The sequence below is a fragment of the Salvia miltiorrhiza genome, chromosome 4, assembly GCF_028751815.1.
Source record: "Salvia miltiorrhiza cultivar Shanhuang (shh) chromosome 4, IMPLAD_Smil_shh, whole genome shotgun sequence".
In the NCBI taxonomy this organism is placed as follows: Eukaryota; Viridiplantae; Streptophyta; class Magnoliopsida; order Lamiales; family Lamiaceae; genus Salvia; species Salvia miltiorrhiza.
This window is the reverse complement of record NC_080390.1, coordinates 30,207,559-30,229,010: the sequence shown is the minus strand read 5'-3', so window position 1 is coordinate 30,229,010 and position 21,452 is coordinate 30,207,559. Positions and strand designations below refer to the sequence as shown.

General features: G+C 40.8%; 1 protein-coding gene across 1 annotated transcript; it reads right to left on the bottom strand.

The window, feature by feature from the left end:
* Nucleotides 1-506: 506 nt before the first annotated feature.
* Nucleotides 507-1,898, bottom strand: LOC131023271 (uncharacterized). Its single transcript, XM_057952817.1, has one exon. The coding sequence runs from the start codon at nt 1,896-1,898 to the stop codon at nt 507-509; it is 1,392 nt and encodes a 463-aa protein (XP_057808800.1).
* Nucleotides 1,899-21,452: the final 19,554 nt, after the last annotated feature.

Sequence of the window (21,452 nt, the reverse complement as noted above, 5' to 3'; positions counted from 1 at the left end):
GCAAAGTATCCGCTAAGATTCCCATTATACAGAATTGAAATTCTAGCCGAAGTGAAGATAATAGAAATCCAGCTAATAAAATTCTCATGGAAGTTATTAGCACGAAGAACCTGCAAAATAAACTCCCAACTCATCGTATCAAAAGCTTTGCAAATATCCACCTTGCAAGCAATGTTCGAGCCACGACCCGATCTATTCATACAATTAAAACCCTCAGAACCCAGCACAATACAATCATGAATTGATCTGCCTTTGATGAACCCGAACTGGTTCTGAGAGACCCCCTCCGCAGCCACCAAACTGAGACGAGTCGCCAAAATCTTTGAAATAATTTTGAAAAAGAAATTGGACAAGATAATAGGCCGAAGGTCAGCCACCGTCTCCACAGCATCTTTTTTAGGAATCAAAATCAAAGTACTCGCATTGCAACCAGCCGGAAGGTAGGAATTCAAAAAGAAAGCTCTAACCGCAGCAATAATATCCACTTTAATCGTCGACCAGCAGCTCTAAAAGAAGCAACCAAAAAAACCGTCCGGACCCGGAGAACTGTTAGCATCCATGCTGAAAACCGAAGCAGAAATCTCATCCTCAAGGGGGATACTCGTGAGATGGTTGTTCTGCAGTTCAGAAACCCAAGGATCAATATTCGCCTCCAACTCAGCTAGATCGACCGTAGTCTGTCTATCTTCAGTGAACAAAGACGAGAAAAAATCCGTAACATGCGCCTCAATAACCGCCGGATCATGCACAACCACCCCATCAATTTTTAGGTGGCCAATCGAAAACCCTCGATTTCGGAACTTAATCATATTATGAAAAAAAGTCGTGTTTCGATCCCCATCAACAAGCCAATTCAAACGACTTTTCTGCTGAAGCATACTATTCTTTCTAGAAAGGAGCACATTAATCTTAGCCTGAGCCGACACCTCCTCATCAAACAAATCGTCCGTATATCCCGACTCAGCAATATGAGCTTGAATATCTAAAAGATCCTGCTGATTATCCTGAATAGCAGTGTCGACGTTGCCAAAAACCGTCTTATTCCAAGATCGAATCACCCCACGAAGACGGCGCAGTTTAAACATAACCCGAAAAATAGGGCAATGAGCATCAACATGATCATTCCACGACGCAGCAACCATGTTTTGAAACTCCGGGTGGAGAACCCACATATTGAGAAACTTGAAATGACGCTTACCAGTAGGCATGGCAAGCTTACATTGTAAAATCAACGGAGAGTGATCAGAAGAAATCCTAGGAAGAGCATGAGAGTTAATGGAATCCCACATATCCGCAAACCCATCAGAAATCAAAGCTCTATCAAGCACCGATTCCACATGCCTAGGCAAAAACCGACGACCCGACCAAGTGAAGTGCAGACCAGAAGTAGTGGGCTCACCAAAACCAGAATTTTCAATGAAATCACAGAAATCCTGACAAGCGCGTCTGGACGGACTAACCGAACTAATTCTCTCATTAGCACCTTTCACCGCATTAAAATCCCCAATAAACACCGTATTCCTGGTAATAACCGAGATTAAATCAGCCCACAAAAAACGACGCTCTCCAGCATCATTCGAACAATGAACGACGGCCACACGAAAATTACGGTTCTGCCAATAACAGTCCACCACCACAGCTTGAGAAGAAGATAAGACAACGCTAGTCTGGACCGAAGGGTGCGCTAGAAACCAAATATTAGAACGACGAGGAAGCCTGCAATTTTGGTGACAAGGAACCATATTCAAAGATAACCAAAAATTCTGCTGGACTTTCTGAAATTTAGATTTCGGCTCAATAATACCCAGCACTATAGGAGCAAAAGAATGACAATACTCCTTCATCAAACGCTTAGACTCGTCCGTAAGACCACGGACGTTCCAAACGAGCATATTCATCAAAACGTGGAAGAGTGCATGGACTGGTTCTCAGCCAGTTCCACTTCGTCCGCCCAACATTTATTAGCAACAGAATCCATCACCCGCAAACTCTCGCGATTGCTGCGATCAACCACATAAGGATTTGGCTTGTGCCCCGATTCCGCCGACTTCCTAAGTCGCTGCTTGATACTTTCTTCCTGTTGTTTCAGCGAAATGTTATGATTTCGCGCCACCTGAACCTGCTCATGCTTCGGAGGTCTTCCACGACCTCGTTTCCCCGTGGTTTCGGTGCTAGTCTGCCCCAAAGTTTTGTGCAAGCGGTCAGTTTTTACTTGATTCTCCAAGGCCGCCACCTTTTTAGCACTAACCTCCGCTGTCGTAGGCTTAATCATCTGCACTCCATCGGATCCCAGCAACATCTGTCTTCCAGCGGAGTCCTGCTGTCCCTCCGAGTGAACCATCGTCTGCTCCGATCTCGCACCTCCCAACGAATGCTGCCTATTCAACACCGGTGAACCAATCTGCCCAGAATCAGCCTTCAACCTTCCATCGAACACTTGGTGTGCGTGTTCAGCATTCAAATTCAGATTTCGGTCTTGCTCAATCTGCTGCTCAAGCTCAGGAATAAGGTCACTAGTCTGCGGTTGCTGCTCAGCCGAGGATGAACGCAGCATGCTCAAATCCGGCTGTGGCTGTCTAGCAGTCTCCGGACTGTCCCCAACCACCTGGCGTGTCGGACTGCATTGCTGCTGTTGCCCAGTTAAAGGTCTCTCATCCACATCCATAATCACGTTATCGGCTGGCGCATGGGCAATTTCTTCCTCATCCGAATCAACATCCTCCACCACACCTTCCCTGCAAGCTTCTTCAGTCAAACCAATCTCAGAGTCATTGCGAAACGTAGCATTCTGCGGCTTGTTCTCCGACACTGGCCGAGTAAATTTGTCCAACATATCCGGGCCAGACAAATGTTCAGATTGTTCAGCAGACTCTAACACCTGAAACGAGTTTTGAGACCGTCTACCACTAACAATTTGCCAATCCTTATTAGCAAGAGATTGTTTCTTGTCAGGAAGCTTCTGTTCCTTATTTTCCATCAGCTTATTTGGAGCTTTATTACCAGAACTCCCCTTCAAAACTTTACGGCATTTATCAATAGAATGTCCCACCATTTTGCAACGAGGACAAAACAACTGAAAGTTTTCAAAACTGAACTCCACCGAAAAGGAGCAGTCACCACCGTCCACAATCAACGTTTCTGGAATATGTTGCGATAAATCCATTTCAACCAACACACGCACAAAGTGACCAACCTCACCGCTTAAAGAAGTAGCATCAGTTCGGAGAGGCTGGCCCAAAATTCCAGCGATTCCCGCAATAATTTTCGGATGCCAATACTCAACCGGTAAGTAGTATATTCGAACCCAAATCTGGGCGAACGAAGAAGACGCTTTATAAGGATTAAAATTCCGCACCCACTCCCGAATCAGCAACTGCCCCGAAGCAAGATCCCAGACCGATCTATTCATGGCCAGAATTTTATCCTCGTTCGTCTGAAATTTGATAGTGTAGAAACCTTTACCCATAGGCATAAGGGTCCACGGCTCTTTCGGCTTCCAGATTCTTTGCAATTCAGCCTTGAGTTCCAGAGAAGTTCGAGGCTTGTCTCCTTTATTAAGCAGGTGCCTACCAATAAGAGAAAATTTGAAGTTGGATACCTGTTGCATGTAAAGATCACGAGGGATAGCGATCGACGCCGACTCCCCATGTTTGACAGCTTTCAAGGCATGGAATCTGTGGAGAGGAATATCCGGTTTGCGCGCAGGCCTAGGAGCGACCTTATCAGCATAAGAAGCCTTCGGCATCGCCATGACGTTGGTGTCATGCAGATCATCAGAACCTGCCTCCTCCGTCGAGGACTTCTGCCCCATTAACCCTTGATTTTCCATGTTACGAATCTGGTTCTCAAGCCTACCTGACGGCTTAGTAGGGGCTATCTGATGCTCCACCATCTTCCCAAAAGAATTAGTTACGGACGATGTCGGCTTCGTATTATTAGCAGCCCCAGAACCAGGAGAGCTTATGTTGCCATCAAAATTGGAGGAGACCGGTGGAAGATTGAGCCCACCCCTATCTGGAACACGGTGAGGGCCGCCGGAATCCATCGCCGACGAAAGCAAAGGCGGCGCAGAAACTAGGGTTTTTCGGAAACGGTATTAGCTAGGGTTTTCGTCATCTCCTTTCAAAGTCTCCAATTGATACAAAATTAATAATTCAAGGTTTGAAAAAAAAAAATTATAATTAAGGATATAATTGATAGTGTAAAAATAATTTGAGGTTTAAAGTAATACTAACATTTGCACACCGTGCAATGCACGGGAAACTTTAAATTTTTATATTTATATAAAATTGATATCAACTCAATTATCATATTTATAAATATAATTAAAAAAATAGTTTTAACTTAATATATTTGAAATGCATATTGAAAAAATAAAAAAATTACAATAATAAAAATTTATATAATGAAAAGAAAAAAATTACAATATATATTGCATACTGCATTCAATCCAAAAGTTTTTAAGGATAGAGATATTTTGGAGTTACCAACGAGATGATTATTCGTGTAAATTTTGTCGAGATTATTAACCAATTATTGATTTATGTATTTTATTTATTTATATACATATTTTATAAATTTAAATAAATTCAAGAAATTAATTGATATTACACACACACACACACACACACATATATATATATATATATATATATATATATATATGAGTTTGGGACGATAATAATATTAATATCATCACATATATAATTAAAATATGGAATACTCCTATGTAGCATCACCGTATTTTTGCATTTTTATCTATCCTATTTCTCCAAAAAAAAATCACATTTATTAATTCTTATTTATCTAAATCTTCTCATCCCACATTAATTTTTTATGAGATTTCACCAAAATAAAACCTATATAAAAGGATACTCTTACTTTCTAAACCAAAAACTCACAGTTAATTGGTGGAATGATTGAGATTAGAATAATTTGAATTGCTTTGTCAATTTAAGTTGATCAAATTTATTTGGTTAAATAAAAATTATTGAATTTTAATTTTTTAAAAATAAATACTTGTAATTAAATAAATTATTTCTTCATTTTAATTTGGTCATAAAATAAGATATATTGCACAATTTTTTTCTAAAAAATTAGATTACACATTGAATTTTTTATGAAAATTTACCAATTGAAATACTAAATAAATTGATATAATATACTTTGAATCTCGTATCAATTTTTTAAGCCTTAGATGAGATGATTTTCAAAACTTAGTTATGGTCTTTCAAATTTCAAACAAGGTGATGCTTACTGGCCAATTTTATTCTTTCAAACCCCAAACGAAATGATGCTTGAAACTCAATTATTCTATATTAAGCTCCAAATGAGATGATGCACATAACTCAGTTATGGTTTTTCAAGCTCCATACAAGATGATGTTTAGAAGTTAGTTATGATCTTAGAAGTTAGTTATGGTATTTTAAACTCCAAATGAGATGATGCACATATGGTTTTTCAAGCTCCATACAAGATGATATTTAAAAGTTAGTTATGATCTTATAAGCTTCAGACTGTATAATTTCAGTCCTGGTCTTTCAAGCTCCTAATGAAAATAATGTTTAGAAGTAATTTATGATATTTAAAGTATCAAATAGTGATGTTCAAACGATTGACGCATAAAAGTCAGATATATTGTTTCAGGGTCCAGACGAGATAATCCTCAAAAGTTTGGCGTTCAAAAGTTAATTATTGTCTTTCGAGTTCTTGATGATCTTCTGGTCTTATAGAGTTGAGATGAGATGATGCTTATATGGTATATGAGATCTTAAATTAATTTTTATCCGTCAATATAAAAAAATTATACAAAATTTATATTAAAAAGTATTTTTATTATTCTAGCAAAAAATGAACATTTAATTGACGAATATAATTGAAATTAATATAAATAATTTAAATCAAAATTTAAAGTCCCGTCGAATTTCGACGGGTTATACACTAGTAGTAGTAGTATAACTCGGCAAAATTCGATCAAAATTAATCATTTTATCGTCGTAATTTATAATTAAAAATTACAAATTTAATTTCATCTATACATTTTAATCATCTGAAATTGTTGATTGTGGTGAAATACAACGATTAACCACAATGATGAGGTTAATACAGTTCATCTATATCAGTCCTATGGTTGGCCCTTCCTTATAAAAAGAGGGGGCAAAGACCTAGGGCCTCCAAATTTTAAAAATAAATCCATTAATCATAATTTATAAATCTTAAATTAATTTGAAACAAAAAAATCTCTTTATGTTTTTTTTTTTTTTGAGAAGGCCAAGATATATTATTGATCACATAAACATGGTAAATGGAAATGACCCACCACAAACTCCGGAGGTTCATTCCAAACATGAAGTGAAGAAATATCTCGCGCCGCTTTCGCTAAGTCATGAGCGATAGCATTAAACTCTCTCTTGATATGACGAACTCGAAAACCCGGAAGCAAAGCTAACAAATCACGGCAGTGTTGAGCTATAGCACCAAACTCTGCAATATTCTTCTCCTTTGACTGGAACACAGCGCATGCTTCCAAACAGTCAGATTCTACCCACCCTTGAGCATACCCCAAATCTTTCAACCAAGACAAAGCTTCTTTGATACCAATAAGTTCTCCTTCTTTCACGCTGCACCGGCCCGGGAACTTTATAGACTTACCACCAATGAACTCTCCCTCATGATTTCGAATAATAATTCCAATCCCCATGGATTGATCGCTGTCAAAGAAGGCAGCATCGACGCCACATTTAATCGTGCCAACAGGAAGAGCATGCCACGCCAAGCATCTTGTCGAAGGAACCGAAACCATACGCCTGGACACAGGCTTTATCCTCGCAGATAGCCAATCATCGCGACTTCGCTCAGCCAACTCCACCGATCTAGGCGGTGAGGGGAAGATATTCTTCCAAACAACAGTATTTCGATCTTTCCAAATCTGCCAAAGAAGCATGCAGATTTTTGCTCTAGCTTCGCCACTCAGTTCATTCACAATTCGAAAAAAAGCTTGAGAGAACGACTCACTTCGACTGGTGATGGAGTTAATGACAGCAGCCTTTTGACCCTCTCTCCAACAGGCTTCCGCAAACGGGCAGTGAAAAAAGACATGCCAAAGGTTCTCATAGCCGCTCCGACACGTGGCACATGCGCCCCCAACATCAATCCCTCGTGACAGCAAATTCTCCTTTGTTGGAAGATTGTTTCGCGCAACTCTCCAAAGGAAATGCCGAACTTTGGGAGGCACGTCGATATTCCAAAGTTTCTTCCACTCACCATCCACTGCATGCTGATCATCCAACGTGAGAGAACAAGCGAGCTTGTAGGCTGATTTCACCGAGTAACAGCCATTATCCGTGAAGTGCCAGATCAGTTTGTCTTCTCCTGAGTTTGGGACAAGAGGAATACTGAGAATCTCCGCCGCCTCCTCATTTCCAACAATGTGTTTGATATAGTCTATATCCCAGCGGGAGGAAAAAGGAAGCATCAACTCTTTTACTTTCATTCCTGTTAACTCCGGTGGACACGTCGAAGCAACTCTGAAATTTGCTCTGCTGCGAATCCACGGGTCATTAAAGGCATGAACAGTAGATCCATCTCCAATCCGCCAACGAACTCCACGTCTCACTAGGTCTTGGGCAGTACAAATGCTTCTCCAAGTATAACTCGGACTATGACCCACAGAAGCATGAAGAAAATCAGAATTTGGGAAATATTTGGCTTTGAGAACACGACAAACCAAATCATCAGGCTCTTCAAGAAGTCTCCAGCCCGTTTTTCCCAGCATCGCGACATTAAGCAATTGTAAATTTCTAAAGCCCATGCCTCCCAAAGCTTTATCCACGCAAAGGCGCTCCCACTTCATCCAGTTAATACCTCTCCCAACACCAGCCTTATTCCCCCACCAAAAAGAATTCATAAGTTTCTCCATGTCGTCAGTCAAGCTAACCGGAAGAGCGAAGATTGCCATAGTGTAAGAGGGTATAGCTTGGGCCACCCCTTTGATCAAGATCTCCTTACCAGCTTTAGAGAGTTTCTTTCCATTCCAAGTTTGGATCGACGACCAAATTCTCTCCCAAAGAAAGCTGAAGATCTCTTTATGTTATGCTCACTCATTTGACGATATGCGATCTTTTCCTCTTATTATATGTTGTCTCACGTTTTGCTTGAGATCTCGAGTTTATTAAAATTTCATATTGTTTTTCTAATGTTTATTGAATATATAGAATATTGTTTACTAGTTTCTGTAGCTAGCTTCACCAAAAAGAAAAATTTCATAACTAAAATTGATAAAATCATATTTAATTACGTTCATACTAGCAATTTTATGCATTATATAAATGGGGTATTTAAAAAACTTGATCTTGATAATTTTTATGAATGATTTTGTTTCTAAAATACGAGAACGTCTGAATTATTTCAATAGTTATTTGATCAGTGTTTATGATTTATTGCACTTTATAGTTAATATTAAAATTATGCAGCCATATACAAACACAGAAGATCATTATATGTTAGTTGGCAACAGGAGTTTAAAATTTCATTTTTTAAGGGCCATTTTGTTCATTTCTGCCTCGGGTCTCCGAAATGTTATGATCAACCCTGACCACAATCCACAACCCATGCAATTAAAAAGTTATTTGATTGCCCTTTCTATTCTCAAACACATTTTACGTTATAATTAGAAACAATAAAATTAATTTCATACTTGTATAGGATTTAGTCATCTGATCGTTTGGTCGTGGTGAAGTACGACGATGAACCAAAATGATAAGACTATTATAGATCATCCACCTAAATTCGTCTAAAATATAATTTAAAAGTGATTTTATTACTCGATCTAGTCTCAAACACATATAACAATGCTCGCTAATTACTTGAATCCGTTTGAATATTTAAGTATAATTTTTTACAATAATTTATATATGTCGCAATAACAACCCTAAGTAAAAAAAAAAAATCAATGATAAATAGTATAAATAATAAAATATTAAAAGAAAAGTTCACGCAAACATATCGACTAATGTTCGGGCCCATTTTAAAAAATTATTTTACTACCCATTCTCGTCCCAAGTCATACTGATTACTCAAATTTATTAAATTTATAAAATATTTAGTTAATTAAATATATATTAATACAATAATTGATTATCTATCTAAATTCGTTTAGTAATACTCATTGACGATTATTGAACTAATTTAAATTTATAAAAATAAATTGTTATAACACTTAGTTAATTGTCTCAATAAAATCCAAACATTACATAATAATCTTTAATGATAAATAATCCCTCGTCCACAAAAAATACTCATTTTATAAAGGCCATATTTTAATAATTTGATTAAATGTGTACTGAGTGGGATCTCACTTTTATTGTAGTTTTAAATTGATTAATTCAATTGAGTGGAGTCAAGAATGACAATATTGTTAAATAAGGGGTAGGGGTTATAATTAAGTTGGTCGTGGGTCCATTAATGGCAATATCGGTAACTAAGATAATATTAATGTTATAATTAGTGGATATAATTACTAAACAAAAACAAAAATGAATATAATTTTTGTGGACGGACCAAAATAAAAAATGAGTATTTTTTTGATGGACATGTGAGATTACAATTTATTTATGCTTTATAATTTGAGAAGTTTTTCAAAGAAACCAATCGGTGAAACGACATAATGAATTTGTGATTCAACCATCCAAAATTCATCTAGAATTTATGTACTCGTACTAGTCCTTAATCTAATAATAAATAGGCTAGAAAAAAAAACATACTAATTAAAAAAAAAGTCCATCTCTAGACATGTCGATAAGTGTTATGACCTGTATAAAATTCATATAAGTGTAATCGTCTCAAATGTAATTAGAAAATAACTTTACAATCCGCTATTGTCACAAATTCATATAGTAATACTTGTTAATTACCAAACTTATTTATACTATATATAAATAGTTAAATATAAGTTAATATAATAATTAATTTATAATATCATTTGCATTTAATCATTTTTAAATGAACTCTAATGTGCATTTATAAAAAATTAGCGGGCAACGCAAAAATAATTAAACCTATGATATAAAATTAAATATATGTTTGTAAGTTTGAATCTAGAGCCACACACATAATTATAAATAAATAAATAAAAAATCTATTGTGGAGAAAGAAACGTTTAAATAAAATTTGAAAACAAAACCAATAAAATAATTATTATTAAAATACGGCTTTTATAAAAGAAAGAAAAAAAACCTAAAACCCTTGAAAACACAGAGAAGCAGACTAAGGGTCGAGCCTCATTAAAACCTCTTTAAGTAAAACTCAATGGGAGAAAACTTAAAGAGGAAAAAGAGTATTCATCTATCCAAAGATACACAAAACCAGCAAGTGGGAGAGCGGAGTCGGGGTGACTTCTAGAACTCCGGTCTAACCATTGGTCTAAAGAAACCCCGGCTCTCGCCACACAAAAAGAAGAATAAAAATCCAACCAACACAAACTAAAAATACAAGACCAAAAATAAAGACTAGGCAAAAAGAAATTGCGAAAAACCATCTAGCCCTGGCGCACTATTGACATCCATGCCAAACACAACAGCAACAATCTCACTCTCATCAGGAATGCGAATCAAGAGATTATTCTGATTATCTGACACCACAGGATCAATAAAAGCCTCAATCTCAACCTGCTCAGTAGTCCGGCTGCCATAATCTGTGAAGACCGAAGAAAAATGATCGATAATATGCTGCTCAATTGCCCCAGGATCGTAAACCTGCACACCAGCAATATTCAACCGGGTAATAGACACATTCCTTTTCTTGAATTTAGTTAACTTGTGAAAGAAAGCCGTATTCCTGTCACCATCCTGCAACCAAGACGCGCGACTTTTCTGCTGTAATAGATTATTCATCCTATTGAGCGCGACATTAAGGCTAGCCTGAAGATTAATCTCCTCACAAAAAGATATCCAACCTCCTGGTTTTGATGATATCAAAACTATTAGAAAGCTTCTCTTACTTGTATTTCTCTTATGGACTTAAGTATTTTAGTCCTCACTAGTCTAGACTGAAGCGGCAAAAACTGAAGACCTTATCTGAAGGTACCAAACTGAAGAAAGAAGGATGTTAACTGAAGCATATTGAACTGGACTGCAGAAGGACGCACTTTGACTGAATATCATCAGTCACTAGTCAGAGATACTCTTGCGATTCATGCCATAAACGAACTGAAGCTCAAATCAGGTATCAGTCGACATTCTACATCGGATTGAAGTAAAGAGTATCAGACGCCGCATTAAATGCTCAAGGACAAGTGCATTAAATGCCGAAGATTTGAAGATCATCCTTGCAAGTACCAGAACTCCTCTTTACGTGTAAAGATGCAGAAGTATCATACTCTAAGGACAAGACGATTCAAACTTTTACTATAAGGAGTATTTGAAGATTGCCACCTCAGCCCAAGAAGTGACATTGTCTCACAACGGCAGAAATCCTAAAGACCATATCTCCAACGGATCTATTCAAGACTTCGCCTATAAATAGAGCTTGAGGAACGCCTGCAATCTGAATCGATTCAAGACATACGCTAAAGCTCTGTCAAAATCACAAGCCAGGCTTATCTTAGACAAAATCACAAGCCAGCCTTATCTTAGACATAGCCTTGAATCGAAGAAGAGAGTACTCAAATGTTGTAAAATCAGTCTAGCTGATTACCTAAACTCTCTTAGAAATCTAGGCAATCCCTGTTTTATCTTAAGCCTAGAGTTGATTACTTGAGAGCCTGTTCTCAGTAACCATAGTTGGAAGAGTTCAAACCCCTTTTCAACCGAGCGAAAAGAGTGTTTGAGTAGAACAGAGTTTAGACCAAGGTTCTGACTCTAGAGATCTTATCCAAGCGCTGGCAAAGGCACAAGTGTGTCTTAGCGTGCTAAGAGTGAGCGAGAAATCCAACCCAGAGTGTTGGTAGGTGTGCTGTGCACCTTCAAGCATTAGCCCAGAGTGTTTGTCAGACTAATCATCTGGCCGTGGATTAGGAACGTTGTTTCTGAACCACATAAAAATCCTTGTGTTCTTTATTTATTTTCAGTTATTCCTTATCTGCGCTAAATATGTTTTCAACTGAACTGGATGAAACTAAGGATTTTTATTAGTTATAAACTTTTCTAAGGCTATTGGCGCTAAGTTTAAATTTCCGATGTCGAGTTATTAGTCTAACTGATCAATCTAATGATAGTCAGTAAGATCAATAACTCTACTCTGTTTTACAAACTCTAGACTGAAGCCATACGTGGATATCAGTTAAGCTCTGTGCTCAATTGATATCAACATTACTGAGGTCTTCTCAGTATCAGTCTAAAACCCTATTTCCAACTGAAATTAGGTTTGTTTGTTTACCGCGAAAAATAGCCTTCAAGTGTATTCCCCCCACCCCATACACCTGTTCAGTCAACCCTCCGGGACCCAACATAAGTGATTTATGCTTAATTGTTCTAATTTTAGGGGTTCGCATGTGCATATTTTAAGTTAAATCTTCTGGAAATTGGTGCGTTTTATGGTTTATTTTATGCTTTGCAGGAGATTTAGGTTTTCGAGTTGGAAGAGTGCAATTTTGGAGAGAAGTGGCGTTTTTGGTGTTCTGGTGTGCAGAAGCGAAGTCGCCAGAGAAGTCGCTGGTCAGAGCAGTGAAATCTGCTCAAGCCAGAGAAGTCGACAAGCCAGGCCGCGGAAGCCAGAGCAGAGAAATGCACCAAGTCAGAGAAGCAAAGCTCCGTGTCAGAGAAATTGCGTGCGCCAGAGAAATCACCCGCCAGAGCGGAGGAAGCGCCAGAGCGGAGGAAGCGCCAGAGGAATCAAGGCGCCAGAGGAGTCAATATGCCAGAGGGTAGAGATACGTCAGAGGAATCAATACCAGAGAGGAACCCATTCCGCTGACAAGATCAGAGAAGTCATCCGTTCCTCTGGCGATAGCCATTCCTCTGGCGAGAGCCGCGATTTCCGCCCGAGTGGAGATTACTTGCTGAGCGCGTCATAGCTGGAGTTACCTTATCATCTACGATTCTATTCCTTTTAGAGTCCGGCTTTGCATGGTAATTTCCATGGTGATCCAGAAGGAGTTGAAGTCTATAAATAGGGCCATAGTTTTCATTGTATAATCAATCCCTTGCCCTAGTTTTAGACGCCATCTTTGCAATCTGTTGGCATCCGAAGCTTAGGAATTTACTTACTTTCATAGTTTCAAGTTTTTATTGTTCTAAGTTAGATTTCAATTTCGTTTTTAGTTTAGTTTCTTGGATTGTGATTGCGTGACACGATTACACGTTCAAGGATTTTACGGTATTTCGTATTTAATTTAATTTATTTCTGTTTAATCATGTTTACGTTTTTCATTTATGTTTATGTTTTCTCTTCATGCATGCATTTTAAATTATGCACTTTAGTTTCACGCCTAGATTAGAAGTCTTTAAATTCACAAGTATTTTATTTCATAAGTAGGTTTAATTTAGGTTCTTTAAAATCTTGCCTAGGGTTTAATAGTTTAATTCGTCTAGTTGAATTTTATAATTCGGTTTTTAATTAAGTTTTTAATTCTAAGTCTTAGTTTAATAATCAATCTCTTTATTGCTTTCTTTACTGTTTTCTAACGATACAATTAGAAGCCCTTAAAAACTTTCCTTGTGAGATCGACTTGGGTTAGCTTATCACTGCTAGGATGTCCTCGTACTCTTGCGAGTCAACTTAGAGGTGTTTAGGTTGAGTCAAATTTTGGCGCCGTTGCCGGGGAAAGTTTTAGGCGTTTTAGTTGTGTCGTTTTTAATTGCTTTATTTAATTTCTGTTTTTCTCGTTACTACTTTCCTTTCCCTTCCACCCGGTGCATGTAATCCGTGTGTTAAGTGTTGTGTATGCAGGGACGACGTAGTCTGAAAAGAAAACTAACTCCCCCGCTGGATAACACTCGCACACTTCCCAGAGCAGACGTGCTATACTCTGACTCTGATTCTGAGGCGCACTCGGAAGCCAGCTCTGACCGTATAGAGCAGACTTTAGACACGGCAGATCACAAGGTAGAAAAGGAGGAGGAAGCCGCTGGTTCTGAATTTGACCAACCAGTGCAGAACACACACGAGGAGAAAGAAGTCATGGCACAGAACATGGAATACATGGGAGACTACACCAGGCCGGTTATCGGTGATACCAACACGTCAGCAATAGTACTCCCTGCTGCTGTGAGAAACTATAATCTCAAGCCGAATGACTCGAATTTGCTACCGGTATTTCACGGGATGCCAAGCGAGGATGCGCTGCAATTCATCCGAGATTTTTGCACGCAAGTGCAAACGATTCCTCTGCTTACTCTCACGGAGGACCAACTCAAGCTCAAGTGCTTCCCCTATGCACTTAAAGACCGGGCAAGGACGTGGATGCTATCTCTGCCGCCCAACTCTATCACTACATGGGGAGATGCTTGTGAAAAATTCATGCTGAAATACTACCCAAGTCACAAGACACAGGAGCTGAGAACAAAAATAATGGAGTTCACCCAAGGAGCGGACGAACCTTTGCACGAAGCTTGGGAAAGATATGAAGAACTCCTCCGTCAATGCCCTCAACATCAGTTCACTAATGTGATGTTGATGCAGTTCTTCTACGATGGGTTAGTACAAACTGCCCAATTTATGGTGGACAGCACGGCAGGAGAAAACATAGCTCGGAAGACTGCGGCAGATCTGAAAGAGATTTTCAAGACCTTGGCTGAAAGCTCCCAACAGAAGTCAATCCGTGGACGGAGAGTGGAGGCTAGTGCCGTGACAAATCAGTTTGAGCTGCAGAAGCAAGTTGCCGATCTTGTGAGACAAGTGGAGCATCTTAAGATGGGAAAGATGGAAACTTCAGCTCCGGTGCAAAATCCAGCGCTGCCGATGTCAGCACCGCCGAATCCAGCCATGCAGTACGTTGAGCCTTGCGGCATATGTGGAGATTTCAGCCATGGAACCAATGAGTGCCATCGAATGGGAGAATTTACTCCAGAAGGGCAAGCTGAGGTCTATGCGGCACAAGGATTTCAAGGCTACAATCAAGGGCCAAGCAGACCCTATGGGCAGAACATGAATCAAGGCCAACAAAATGCCATTGGAGGATGGAGAAATCAGCCGAATGCTGGATGGGGAAATCAAAATTTTGGGGGGAATCAATTCCGTCGACCACCCCAAATAGGCTATCAACAACAACAACAGTATTTCCCACCACAGCAAGGGTCTTCTCAACCATACAGACCACAATACCAGCAGCAGCAATCCATTCCGCAACAGAGTGCACAGCCGATTCCACCACAAAAATCCACGCTCGAAGAAACGCTGCAAACCTTTATGGAGATCAGCAAACAAAGTATGGAGGCCCAAGCATCTACAATCAAAAGGCTCGAGACAACGGTTGGACAACTTTCCGGTGCCTTGAATCAAATCCAACAACAACAACAGCCTGGGAAATTTCATGGCCAACCTGCTCAGCCACATCAAGCTCTTGCTGTAACTGTTCTCCGCAGTGGTAAGATTTTGGATAACAAAATGGAGGTTCCAACACAAACCAGAGCAGAGGAACCGTCCCGTCAGAGTAGAACCGATTCCTCTGACCTTGTCAGAGCAGAGGAACCGTTCCGCCAGAGCAGAACAGATCCCTCTGGCTTTATCAGAACAGAGCTGCCGAACTCTGCTCCATTCAGACCAGAGCTACCGAGTTCAGATCTGCCCAACTCGACTGATGGAGAAAAGGGAGACCAGCAAAAGGAAGAAGAGAAGGAGAAGGAGATCAAGCTCCACAAAGCTTCTACACCTTATCGACCACCGATTCCCTTCCCGGGCAGATTGAGCAACGGAAAGCAAGACCAACAGTTCGCCGACTTCTACAACATGCTTGCCAAGGTGAACGTGAATCTTCCTCTCCTTGATGTGATCAGAAAAGTCCCAGCATATGTGAAGTTTTTCAAGGAATTGGTCTCCAACAAGCGGAAGTTCGGGGACAATGAAAAGATTCTAGTCTCAGAAGTAGCGACCTCAATCATGCAGCAATCCTTACCACCAAAGCAGCGCGATCCAGGTAGCTTTGTGATTAATATTGCTTTGGGAAATGGTAAGGAAGCCACGGGTATGTTAGATCTGGGAGCGGGAATTAATTTGATGCCTTACTCTATTTTTCAACAATTAGAGTTAGGTAATTTGAAATCCACTCGCATGTGTCTACAACTCGCTGATAGGTCCGTTAGGTATCCCCGTGGGATAGTTGAGGATATTCTGGTGCGAGTCGGGGATTTGATTGTGCCTGTTGACTTCGTAGTCCTTGAGATTGGGGATGTGCATGAGAATGGCAGAGACCACACTCTGCTATTTGGACGACCCTTTATGGCGACCACTAACACTTTGATTGATGTCAAAAATGGAACTATTAAAATGACAGTGTTAGGGGAATCAGTGTCTTTCTCAGTGCATGAAAATCGGGCTATGCCTTCTGCCAACTTTGTGACTGAATGCTCATATATAGATGCTATTAATGGCTTGGTTGAGAAGGTGTTTTTACAGGAGCAGGAATGCGTGGAAATTTGCGCAGGATCAGCCGACATGGAGGAATTAGCAAGGGAAGCTGAAGAGTTCAGCGCTGCCCAACCGCCTTTGACGATGACAGAGCTGCCGAAACCAGCTCTGCCCTTCAGTGATGCCCAACCAGCCCTGCCGAGCTCAGCGCTGGAACTGAAGGAACTCCCCGCCAATCTCAAGTATGTTTTTCTGGAAGAAGGCGAGGAGAAGCCAGCTATCATCTCGGCTACTCTGACTTTAGAGCAAGAAGCGGCGCTGCTCGAAGTATTGAAGAAAAACAAGGCAGCACTGGGATGGAGCATAGGTGACATCTGTGGCATTAGCCCAGCCACATGCATGCACAGGATCAACTTGGAGGAAGGAGCTACCCCCAAGAGAGATGCCCAACGACGCTTGAACCCTATGCTGATGGAGGTTGTGCGAAAGGAAATCCTTAAGCATCTGGCCGAAGGGATTATCTACTCGGTCGGTGATAGTGAGTGGGTGAGCCCGGTGCATGTCGTGCCAAAGAAAGGAGGAATGACGGTTGTGCGGAATGACAAGATGGAGTTGGTGCCAACGCGTCCTACCACGGGATGGCGGATGTGCGTCGACTACAGGAAACTCAATGCCGTCACCAAAAAGGATCACTTTCCTCTTCCTTTTGTTGATCAAATGTTAGATCGTTTAGCAGGATATGATTTTTATTGTTTTCTAGATGGTTTGTCAGGATACTACCAAATTGCAATCGCACCGGAAGATCAAGTCAAGACTGCCTTCACCACACCTTTTGGGACATTTGCATGGAAGAGGATGCCGTTCGGATTGTGCAATGCACCCGGGACGTTTCAACGATGCATGATGTCCATATTCTCAGATATGATTGGTAAATTCGTGGAGGTTTTCATGGACGATTTTTCGGTTTTTGGGCAGTCTTTCTCTGATTGTTTGCACAAGATTGATGTAGTTTTACAAAGGTGCATTGAAAGTGGCCTAACCTTGAGTTGGGAAAAGAGTCATTTCATGGTTACACAAGGTATTGTTTTGGGTCATGTGGTGTCTAAGCATGGACTAGAGGTCGACAGAGCTAAGGTGGAGGTAATCCAAAAGCTGCCGCCCCCTACTGATGTCAAGGGAATTAGGAGTTTCTTAGGTCACGCCGGTTTTTACAGGCGTTTCATTAAAGATTTCTCTAAAATTAGCCAACCTCTATGCAAACTGCTAGCTCAGGATGTTCCTTTTAATTTTGATGATTCTTGCATGCATGCCTTTGAAACATTAAAACTTAAGTTGAGCTCTGCCCCGGTTGTGATTGCGCCTGATTGGTCATTACCTTTTGAGATCATGTGTGATGCGTCTAACTCTGCAGTAGGAGTTGTGTTAGGGCAGCGTGTGGATAGGATGTTGCGTGTAATTTACTATGCTAGTTTAACTCTGAACAGTGCACAAGTAAATTACACCACTACTGAAAAAGAGATGCTTGTTGTGGTCTTTGCCTTAGATAAATTTCGAGCATACATCATTGGGTCTAAGGTTATTGTCTATAGTGACCATGCTGCACTGCGATATTTGATGACTAAATCTCAGGCTAAAGCTCGTCTAATCCGTTGGGTCTTATTGTTACAAGAGTTTGATGTAGAGATCAGGGATAGGAAAGGGAGTGAGAATCACGTAGCTGACCACCTTTCCCGTTTGGATAATAAGCTGATAGACTCGAGTCTTAATTGCATCCCTGAATTTTTTCCTTATGAGCATGCATATGCATTCACCCTTGACAAGTGCAGTTCTGCCGAGCTCCGTTCTGCCGACTTCAGAGCAACCAGCTACCCTCTGGCCAGCTCTGCTATACCATCTCTGCCCAGCCAGAGAAGTCCTGCCAGTTTTGCTCTGATCAGTTCCACCGAGATCACATCTGCCAGCCTTCCCGAACTCAGCGCTGTCCAGTGCAGCCCTGCGAGCGCCGAGCCTTGGTATGCAGATATTGTCAATTACTTAGCGTGTGGTATTCTACGGCCGGAGCTGACGTCGCAAGAGAGAAAAAGATTTTTAGCTCAGTGCAGGCATTACTACTGGGAGATTCCTTACCTCTTCAAGCTGGGAAAGGACGATGTCATCCGACGGTGTGTACCGGCAGAGGATCAACAACAAGTGTTGAAAATGTGTCATGAGGATCATTGTGGGGGACACTTTGGGGGTCAGAAAACAGCACACAAAATTCTTCAATCAGGTTTGTTTTGGCCTTCCATTTTTAAAGATGCACACACTTTCACTCTTGCATGTGATCGGTGCCAGAGAGTAGGGAATATTGGCCGCAGGAATGAGATGCCTCTACAAAGCATTTTAATTGTCGAAATTTTCGATGTGTGGGGCATTGATTTCATGGGGCCATTCCCTACTTCACATGGGTTTCAATATATTTTACTTGCTGTAGATTACGTGTCCAAATGGGTTGAGGCTATCCCCACGCGGACATGTGATGCTAATGTGGTGCTTAAGTTTGTGCAAGAGAACATTCTTTCTAGATTCGGATTTCCTAGAGCTATCATTAGCGATGGAGGCAAGCACTTCTGCAATAAGTTGTTTGCAAAGCTCATGAAGAAGAATGGGATCACGCACAAGGTTGCAACACCATACCATCCACAGACCTCTGGACAAGCTGAGACGAGCAATCGGCAGATCAAAGGAATTTTGGAGAAAACGGTGCAGCCCTCGCGCAAGGACTGGTCCGCAAAGTTGAATGACGCTCTCTGGGCATACCGAATTGCCTTCAAGGGAGTGCTTGGGATGAGTCCGTACCGTCTCGTCTATGGCAAGGCCTGCCATCTGCCGGTGGAGATTGAGCACAAAGCTTATTGGGCGATTAAAGCTGCCAACTATGACTTGAACTCTGCTGTGAAGCAGCGCACGCTGCAAATAGAGGAGTTAGATGAACTACGTAATGAGGCGTATGAGAATGCAAGGATTTACAAAGACAAAGTGAAGCGACTCCATGACAGCCGTATCTGCCATAAGAAGCTTTGCCCTGGGATGAAGGTACTTTTGTTCAATTCTCGATTGAAGTTGTTCCCGGGTAAGCTGAAATCTCGATGGAGTGGTCCATTTTTACTTACGGAGGTGTTTGAGCATGGTGCTGTTGAGCTATTCAATGAAAACATGAAGGAGAGTTTCAGAGTGAATGGCCATCGAGTGAAACCGTACTATGAGCACCCGAGTTCGACGATGGTGGTGGAGTCTCACACTCTGCACGATCCTCTCTGCTGATTCAAACCCGAAGTCGGGCTGGAGACTTTAACTCTAGCGCTTGGTGGGAGGCAACCCACCGTTGGTTTGTTTTTATTTTCGCTTTTCTTGTTCTTTTCTTGTTTTTAAGTCTTCCCTAAGTTTTGGTTGCTTTGCGGATACTATGATGGTCTGTGAGCATGTCTTATTTTCAGCGCTGAAATTCATATACAGCCGCTAGCGCTGCAATTCTACCCGCTGCACTTCTCCGCGCTGCTCTGCCAGCGCCGACCTGATTCAGCGTGGCCACTCTCCACTCTGCCAAAGACAGCGCATTCCCCTTTTCACCACCTCGCACAATGCTTCAGTTTCTCCATGCCGATACTCAGGGATGTTTTCTTAACTCTTTTTAATTCTTTTGTGCCCTGAGGACATGGCATACTTTAAGCGTGGGGGGGTGTTTTATTGAGTTTATGCGAGTTTATGCTTTCAATTGGGCAAGATTAGTCTCTCTATGCTTAGTTTTTAGTCTCGAATCTTGCTAATTTTTATGAATTTGTGGAAGAGTGATGGTTTTCGATGCGAATTTCGGGTATGTGAATGAATGGTGGTTATTCTTGTTTTACTCTTGATATATGTTTCTTGTTTGCGCAAAGAATAATGAGTTTTGTTGCAAAAATTTTGTAAGTAAGTGAAACGTGATTTGTCCGGTAGATGCTAGAAGGAGTGTTGTCATTGTGATTGCCTACGATCGTATCTAACCTGTGAAATGTGAAAAATGTTGGACGAATTGCCAACTTCAAAATTGCCAGCTCTGAAACATCTGGACTGTTCTAAAATGTGATAGCTCTGAGTCTCTGCTCCTCTAGTCTAACTATGAGCATGGGAAACCACATGAAAAGACTTTGGAGTACGTCCAAATGATTTTTATTTCATGAATTATGGCTCAACTGTCGAAAATCTTAAGCACACAAAGTGTGAAAAATGGTGATATTGATTATAAAGGTGATCACATTAGGGAATTCACTTCTAGCGAAGAATTGGGTCTGATCGAATTGCTTACATTACTCTTTTGTTGCTTCGTAAACTTTGAGTTACTTGCATGATCGAGAGATGTGTGTTGATTGTAAAATTTTGAATTGACTTTGAGAATGTGTGGATTGGAAATTAGCATTGTTGAAATCAATCTCTTCCTATGATTCATACGGATTTTGCTTGAGGACAAGCAAAAGGGTAAGTGTGGGGGGGTTGATTTATGCTTAATTGTTCTAATTTTAGGGGTTCGCATGTGCATATTTTAAGTTAAATCTTCTGGAAATTGGTGCGTTTTATGGTTTATTTTATGCTTTGCAGGGGATTTAGGTTTTCGAGTTGGAAGAGTGCAATTTTGGAGAGAAGTGGCGTTTTTGGTGTTCTGGTGTGCAGAAGCGAAGTCGCCAGAGAAGTCGCTGGTCAGAGCAGTGAAATCTGCTCAAGCCAGAGAAATCGACAAGCCAGGCCGCGGAAGCCAGAGCAGAGAAATGCACCAAGTCAGAGAAGCAAAGCTCCGTGTCAGAGAAATTGCGTGCGCCAGAGAAATCACCCGCCAGAGCGGAGGAAGCGCCAGAGCGGAGGAAGCGCCAGAGGAATCAAGGCGCCAGAGGAGTCAATATGCCAGAGGGTAGAGATACGTCAGAGGAATCAATACCAGA